Here is a 7500-nt window from a genome sequence, read left to right as displayed (position 1 = left end):
CCCCGCAAGCTGTGGGCACTGGGAAATGCATGCGAAACTATCGCGCCATTCATGTGAAATCGCTCGATTCATGTTTCTTTTTCTCTCTACCTTCTCTATCTGTTTCCACCGGGGACCCTTTATGGGAGGCCAACAACATTATACAGCACGCGTCATGTTCATCTATCTACTACGGGGAACTTTAGCCGATCGTCTCTTCCCTCTCTCTCTATCAGTCGCTCTCTCCGTTCTCTCGCCCCAGGCCCACCCATGTCCCATCCGTTATGACTGGATCAGCGAAATGTTGTTGCCTTGCGCGGGTCTATTTAACTGTGCTGCGAAGGTCGTTACCGCGACAGTATCAATTCGACCGGTGAACGAAGCCTTTGCACGTACACTAATATTCGGTACGTGTGTGTGTGTGTGTGTGTGTCTGCCTGTTATCAATCTACCGAGCCCGTCCATCCACCGGAACACACCACCCCAGCCACAGTGTCACCGTGCCTGCCTGTCGGTCTGTACGCGCGATTCCATTCATATCATCGACCCGCGATGCGCGTCACCACGGTGCGAGAGAACTGACAAGAGGGGGTCAAATCACTTCAGACGGTTTGAAACAAAACTTTTGCAAAAAAAAAAAACTCACAACCCCTCGACCGCGACCGAACCTTGTTTACAAGCTAAACAGCCGAAAAAGTACCGGCCATAAGTTCGCTACATCATCCTCTTCCGCCTCATCGGTGCTGCAGCCATCCTCTGTGAGCGTACACCTGTTTGAGTAACGTATTAAATGTTCAACATCGCCGTCGTTTCGAAACTCATTGTTTGCAAAACCGGACTGTAACCGGGAACGGACATTGTTAAAAATCCCCCAACCAGTGCGGCCCATGTGCGGCTAGTACGACCCAAATTGTGGCCATATTTAACAGCAAAAGTTGTGTAACGTAGTTCTTGATTCTTACAACCAAAAAAGACATCGAAATGGTTGTGCTCAGTAGGAGATACTGTTTTTATACGTGTACCATCATTGCCATCGGAATATCGTATGTCGTCGTGGACAGCAAAGCATGTGGTAAGTTTGATTCCAATCTTTGCTGCACTCAAGTGTGTCACTGATAGGCAAAGGGGTAGGCGGCCCCACCGACAATGGACAGACAACAGCCAGAGGACAAGGTTAAGCACCGTGATGACTACTCTCGCTCAAAATCCCCGTAATGTCCCCTTAGAACGGAAAGTAAGAAGAAAAGCAAGATTACTTTACGGATTTAGTGAAGATCTCGACAACAAATCGACCTACTTAACGAGTGACACTCGTTGAAAATCATGTAACAGGAAGCCACTGCAATCTTTCTCAAGAGGTTCTCTACTATCCTCGCCTTACATATCGACCTGCTATCCTTGACCGAATTAGAACTGAAACGCCGTGCACCGGATCGTAGTAATTTGCAAACATAAATTAAAGATTAATTGCAACAACTGTTCAATCACCATGTCACCAAAAAGGCGATCGCAATAGCAAACAGCACACGAGGTTTCGCGCCGCTTTAGCAGCTGATCAAATAGATAAGCCAGTTGAGCGGCTAAATCGAACAGACCTAGGCTCAAGATAACGAGAACCACGACGACGATGGCGAGCACTTTTCATTTCCGTCATTAGCTCAAGCTCTTTTGGTGTTTTGAAATCGCGATCACGATCGTCACACTATGTTGCTGCCCAGCGAACATTCCAACGCGGTTAATTACTGCGTCGAACCGCGTGGAGGCTGGGACGGGGTCGCGATCTTGATTGTCACGTTTGCTTATATGACGATCATTGCTTCTCAGATCCTCCACCGTACGTCGGGCGCAGCTTCTGGAACGCCAAGCCGGCCAAGCTGGTCGAGCGATTTGCCGGTCCAATCCCGTACGTCATCATACACCACTCGTACCAGCCGGCCGCGTGCTACACCGGAACACAGTGCATCGAGGCGATGCAACGGATGCAAACGATGCACCAGGATGTGCGCAGCTGGAACGACATCGGGTACAGCTTCGCCGTCGGTGGTGATGGACGCACTTACCAGGGTCGCGGTTTCAACGTGGTCGGTGCCCACGCCCCTCGCTACAACAACAAAAGTGTGGGCATTTGCTTGATCGGTGATTGGGTTTGTAAGTATGCTCGAAACGCTGTAGTCCTGTACGCCTTCGTCCGTTGACTAAATGCGATTTCCGGTATCTGGTTCCATAGCGGATCTACCGCCGAAAAATATGCTGACCGCAGCGAAAACCCTTATCGAGTACGGCGTACGGAATGGTATCATCGCCAGCAACTACACGCTCCTCGGTCATCGTCAGGTGCGATCTACGGAGTGCCCCGGTGATCGATTGTTCGAGGAAATCAAAACCTGGCCACACTTTTCGCCCATGACCGACATCATAGACCAGCAGAACAGTGTGTCCTAACAGCTTAAACTCATTCATACGCATTAGTATTCGAAAGGAAAGCGCGCTATGGTATTGTTCCTACATGTATTTCAACTAATAAATGTAAAAGAAACGAAAATCAATTAAAGATTTGCGGTCTATCCGCGATCACGTGTCGATCGATCACAACCCTTTTTTCAATGCATCCCATCGGGGCCGCGACAAACAGCTGAGCTGCCCTGAACAGATCGGGATCGTGTGGCGTTAGGAAAATAGTTCACTTAATTTACGATCGTGCGTGCCACGGAGAGATCATGGTCGATAAACAAGAAAGAACATTTACGATCCGAGCATCAGACGCGCAAAGGTACGTAGCACCAGCAGCAGCAGCAGCATCATGATGTTGCGGTAGTTGTGGCTTCCTCCATCCGGCCAGCCGCCCGCTTTTCCGATTTTACGGAATAGAGAAATTCAGAGATAAACAGAGAGAGCGAAAGAGCCAGTCCTGCTGTCGGCTGGTGTTGAGCTGGTGTTACCCCGGTCCCGGTCATCGCCGAGGATCCATCCCACGCAAGAGAATCTTTGGCCGAGGATTACAAATTTAGCCCCGTGCGCAGTGCCGTGCGAGAGCGAGCGAGCGAGCGCGTTCGATGCGTTCGTGTTCCGTGTGACTCTCCGCACGGGAAAATCTTGGTGGGAAAATTCGGAAAAACCACCTTATGCGCGAGTGCCGGTCAGTCGATCGGTCGATCGGTCGGTGGTCGACGGTTTGAACTCTCGCTCTCGCTCTCGCATTTTCCCTTCGGTTCGTTGCTCCTGGTGAGATAATCTTCTGGCCTTATTCCTTGACATCACTGAAACCAACTGCGATCGTGCGTGTGATCGTCAGTCGCCTAACACCGTTCCCGGTCTGCGGTGGTTTCGTTAAAAATTTTACCCAAAGAAACTGCCCAAGAAAAGTGCCAAAAGTGGTGTACCGGTAATTGATCGAAAAGTAACATCCGGTGCAACATCTGCAGGAGGTTTCTAGAGTCCCAATGCGATCGAACAGCAGCAGCAACGTCAACAGCAGCAGGGCCAGGAATTCGAGATTCCTTTTCCCTTTTTTTAAGCCAAAAAACCGTGATGTCGTAACGATGAAAATGCGAAATGAAAAGCACCAGACAGCACACGCACGCACACATTCCACTCCTTCTTCTTTGTGCGAACGGGGTGGTGATGGTGGGTGGTACAGGAATTTGGGTGTACGTGCGAAATGGTGTCCCTATCTGGCTGTGTGCGTGTGTATGTGTATGTGTGTTTGTGCGCCAAATTGTGCGTTTTCTCGAAGGGCGTGTGAGTGTGAGATGTCGGAAAATTGCGACCACCTTTTGTGTGGCCGTCTCTGTGACGTGTGTGGTGGGTGCGACGACGATTAGTTCATTGGTCCACGGCGTAACGATTTTGTGTGTGTGTGTGTGTGTGTGTGTGTGTGTGTATGTGTGCGCGTATGTGACGCGTGACGATCATTGGCATGGCACGGGAAAATGCGTGCGTGCGTACATGACAACGAAAAGATCGTAGAACGGACGACGGGACGGGAGGGGACGCGATCGCACCTTCTGTCGACGCGTTGACCTACTTAGAAATGAGTGCGATCGTCTGCATTTCCTCTCTCACAATAGATCATCGATCGTTCATGTCCTAGTGAAGACTATTGCTTCTTATAATTAACGATCTTCGCTTCTCGATCTTCGTTTCCAACACACACAAACGCACAAAAACAGTAAAAATACGCACACCACCCGCACACCCTTTTTCCTGTCGTTTTTTCCAGCAAAATCTCAAAAACACACGCACACATACACACCTACACATGCAGATACGCTCTAACTCACTCACGCAACCTCAGGCGCACAGACCAGAAAGTGACGTCATTGTGGAAAATTCGTACCGCGAACAGTAGACCGCCGACCATTGCACGATCGCTGCTGCTCGTGAGTTTCGTGATCTCGCCACAATAAAACGTATATAGTGCAACGATCTTGATGATCTTGATCATCTTCTAACTTGCCCAAGGACACGAGAAGACAAGCCAGGGGAAAAGACATAAAACCCGATGGTGAATCCTTGGGCCTAGGGATTTTATTGTAATGTTTTCGCCGTGTGGCCTTCATCCACCGGTGACAACCTCGGCCACGACACGTTCGTCGGTACCGCGTGACCGCCAATAGAACGATCGTCTTGACCTTTGGGCTCCTGTAGTGGAGGATCACTGTGGCCGTCACCAGAAGCACCACCAGCAGCAGCATCTGTATGTTTTAGAGATGCGAATAGAGAGAGGAATGAAATCGATTCAAACATTTTCCATTTTTAAATTAAACTCCTCCGTCTGTCCGTCTGTGGGGCTGTGGCTGGTGATCTTACGCTGTCCAACTTCATGTTTATCAACAGGAGCATTTGGAAGGATAAACATTCGGCATGTCAAAGCGCGCCAAAGTTATTCTTAGGAAATTTTCAGACAATTCTAGTTTCGTCCGTCAACCCAGGATGGGTCTGTGACGCAAGGACAGAGAGAGAAACCCCTTCCTGTAACCCTGATTGCTGACATCTTTAGGGAGGGACGAAACACATCCCCGGACGCATTTTGTAGCCCTACTAATAATGCTCATATTGTTCGTCTAATTAAGAAACTGTTCCGTATCATCAAGCACCAAGCACAAGGCCACAAACCGTGCACCCTCACGCAGGGTGTTTTCAATGTCAGCTGGTACTATGTTAATGATCGTGCTGATCACGATTAATATCCGACACCGATCATACGGCGCAGTTTGGGAGGTGTGGTCGAGCTGTTACGTAAAGCTGATTTCCTTTTTGGGGGGATGATCAACTCCTAAATGGAATGATGATGGAATGCATCTTATTAATTGTGAACAACACACTGGCCTTCGAGAAGTCAGTAGTACCACGGCGGCAGTGCAGTGTACAGCATCAGTAACTCTAGCAGTATATACTTTAGTGGCTCTAGATTTTGATGTGCGGAATCAGTTAAAGTGTTGCTACCATTCTTTTTCTCTCTGCTAGTTGAAAGATCGAGCGGCTTTTAGATAAATATTAAAAATTCACTCACTCCCCTCGAGGCGCGCGCGTTATTTCTGTCCACTTGAGTCATCGAGCGCCCCCTCCTCGAAACGCGCGCAGTTTGTCGCCTGCTGACGCTGGGGTGTGTGACAAGCAAGGGTGGTACGACATTTTCCATTTTCCTTCGTCCTCAGTCCGATCGATGTGCGACACGGGAAGCGCAGGACGCGAAATGGTTTATTACCAACACGATCGCAACCGCAAGTCCAGCACCACCATCGCCATGATGATGCAGGTGTTTTGCAGAAGGGATTGCGCACGTTGCGTATTCCGGGCGGGCCGAAGGGAAGGCCGCGTCTGTGGCACGCGAATATTTCTGCATGAATCTTCTCGTTGCTCATCTTCTTCTTCTTCCCGGCCCGGTAGCCCGGGATTATTTTTAGTCAAAACGATGCGCCGTACACCTTTACATGAGATCTACCGATGACCGTGGGTCGTATAAACGGTCTATCAAGTTGAATCTATGTCTAGACCATCATCATCATCACCATCGAGCGGTCACAAAGAGAAAGCGAGAAGCGTTCACACAAGAAGTAGTTCGTTAAATCCTTACTCAGACGTCCTTGGTGTAGAAGAAGCAAAACAATTAATGTTAGAATGATGATACATTCGCGATAACTCAAAAACACGACCAGACACGCCTTTTCACGGTTTACCTACGATCGTACGGACTCCCCCGGCAGACAAGCGCAATCTATTTTCAACGGAATGTTCAATTGTGTTTAGGGTGATAAATGAGGCTTATTTTTAATTCAACCACTCAGCAGCAACAATAAGTAGCATCGGCATTAATACGTCACGGTGTTTGTGGTGTCGTGAAGTGTGTGGTGAGTGATTCATAAAGACCGTGTGTACCGCGTAACCGTGGCCAGCATAACGGCGATCAAGCAAGGACAAACCGAACAAGGAAGGTGTGTGGTGCCGAGCGCGCCAGGCGAGTTGTCACAATAACGAATTGCCACCGGTCGCTGTTGCTGCGCGCGTCATGCCAGTGAATAGCCGCCCACCCTGGCTTAAAGATCGTCTCGAAACGGTCAACAAGAACGTGCCACCGGCGTGGGCCCGTAAAGCGAGCGCAACTCCAGCGACGGATACGAAGGAATCGTCGCCTTCCACCAAATCGGCCACCGACGACTCCAGTAAGCCATCCAGTACGGCTACCACAAACCCAAAGACGACGACGGCGGCGGCGGCCACGGTGAAAAAGGGTTCACCGACGGCCAAGGAAAATGGCGAAACACCGACCCCGAAACCGACTGCCACGACCACGACGGCCAAACTGCAGTCCAAGGAGATAAAGGTACCGGTTGTGGTGGCGCACAAGAAACCTGTGGCGCCTCCATTGGCCAAACCGGAGCCAAAGGTGGGTCTGAAAAACACAACTCCCGTCATGACGGTTCTCCGGGAACCGAGCAAAGCGAAACCAGCGTCCGGTGCTGCTGCTAAGCAACCGACTCCCGAGTCTGACGATGAGGAAGAGGAGGAGGAAGTAGAGGAAGAAGAGGAAGAAGAGGAGGAAGAAGAGGAAGAAGGAAGCACGGAGTATGAAACGGAGAGTGAATCCGAGGAGGAACCAGCACCACCACCACCGAAGACGGTGGCAGCGAAAAAACCCGAACCGGCGCCCGCGGCGGCCAAGAAACCGGCGACGCAGGAGTCATCGCCGCCACCGAAGCTCCCAGTGCAGCTGCGCAAGGTATCGACGCCATCGAAGAGCCCCGATAAATCAGACTCCGACAGCAAGCAGTCCTCATCGAAGTCTGCCTCGGAAAAATCATCATCGCCCGAGCCGAAAACATTCATCCGGCCACCACTGAAGAAAGTGTCGCCAAGACCGCAACAGGAAGCGCCGGTCAAGGAGCGATCGGTTTCACCGGAACCGGCCAAGAACTTCCGCGTTCAGCTGCGCAAAGTTCCCTCCAATTTAAAAGCACCGCGGGTAAAGGAGAAACTACCGGAGGTACAGCTGAAGAAGGTCGAGAAACCGCTGCTGGAGGA

General features: G+C 50.4%; 3 protein-coding genes across 11 annotated transcripts in view; 2 read left to right on the top strand and 1 right to left on the bottom strand.

Annotated features, from left to right (window-relative positions):
• LOC125952771 (trichohyalin) overlaps positions 1 to 7500 on the bottom strand; it is a 14510-nt gene that overhangs the window by 3049 nt on the left and 3961 nt on the right. The gene's annotated exons all lie outside the window — the stretch shown is intronic.
• Positions 335 to 2550, top strand: LOC125952780 (peptidoglycan-recognition protein LB). Its single transcript, XM_049682491.1, has 3 exons — positions 335 to 1051; positions 1804 to 2127; positions 2207 to 2550. Exons 1-3 carry the CDS (start codon positions 961 to 963, stop codon positions 2419 to 2421), a joined length of 630 nt encoding a protein of 209 aa, XP_049538448.1. The 5' UTR covers positions 335 to 960; the 3' UTR covers positions 2422 to 2550.
• LOC125952763 (neurofilament heavy polypeptide) overlaps positions 3140 to 7500 on the top strand; it is an 8215-nt gene continuing 3854 nt past the window's right edge. For 3 of the 9 annotated variants that reach the window (XM_049682465.1, XM_049682464.1, XM_049682456.1), the window contains exons 1-2: positions 3228 to 3361; positions 6267 to 7500. The exon at positions 6267 to 7500 is cut by the window's right edge and continues 68 nt beyond it. In XM_049682465.1, coding sequence (XP_049538422.1) covers positions 6488 to 7500 — 1013 coding nt within the window. In that variant the 5' untranslated portion in view covers positions 3228 to 3361; positions 6267 to 6487. Of the gene's footprint in view, positions 3202 to 3227; positions 3405 to 6019; positions 6039 to 6266 lie in introns of those variants that run through there. The other 6 variants (XM_049682460.1, XM_049682462.1, XM_049682457.1 and 3 more) reach the window with 6 other exon arrangements.

The sequence above is a fragment of the Anopheles darlingi genome, chromosome 2 (genome assembly GCF_943734745.1).
Source record: "Anopheles darlingi chromosome 2, idAnoDarlMG_H_01, whole genome shotgun sequence".
In the NCBI taxonomy this organism is placed as follows: Eukaryota; Metazoa; Arthropoda; class Insecta; order Diptera; family Culicidae; genus Anopheles; species Anopheles darlingi.
The sequence above is the reverse complement of the archived record's forward strand: the minus strand, read 5'-3'. Positions and strand labels throughout refer to the sequence as shown.

Coding starts and splice junctions, on each gene's coding strand:
- LOC125952780 (XM_049682491.1), top strand. CDS start 961: ATGGTTGTGCTCAGTAGGAGATACTGTTTTTATACGTGTACCATCATT. Junction 1,052..1,803: donor CGTGGACAGCAAAGCATGTG/GTAAGTTTGATT, acceptor ATTGCTTCTCAG/ATCCTCCACCGTACGTCGGG. Junction 2,128..2,206: donor CTTGATCGGTGATTGGGTTT/GTAAGTATGCTC, acceptor CTGGTTCCATAG/CGGATCTACCGCCGAAAAAT.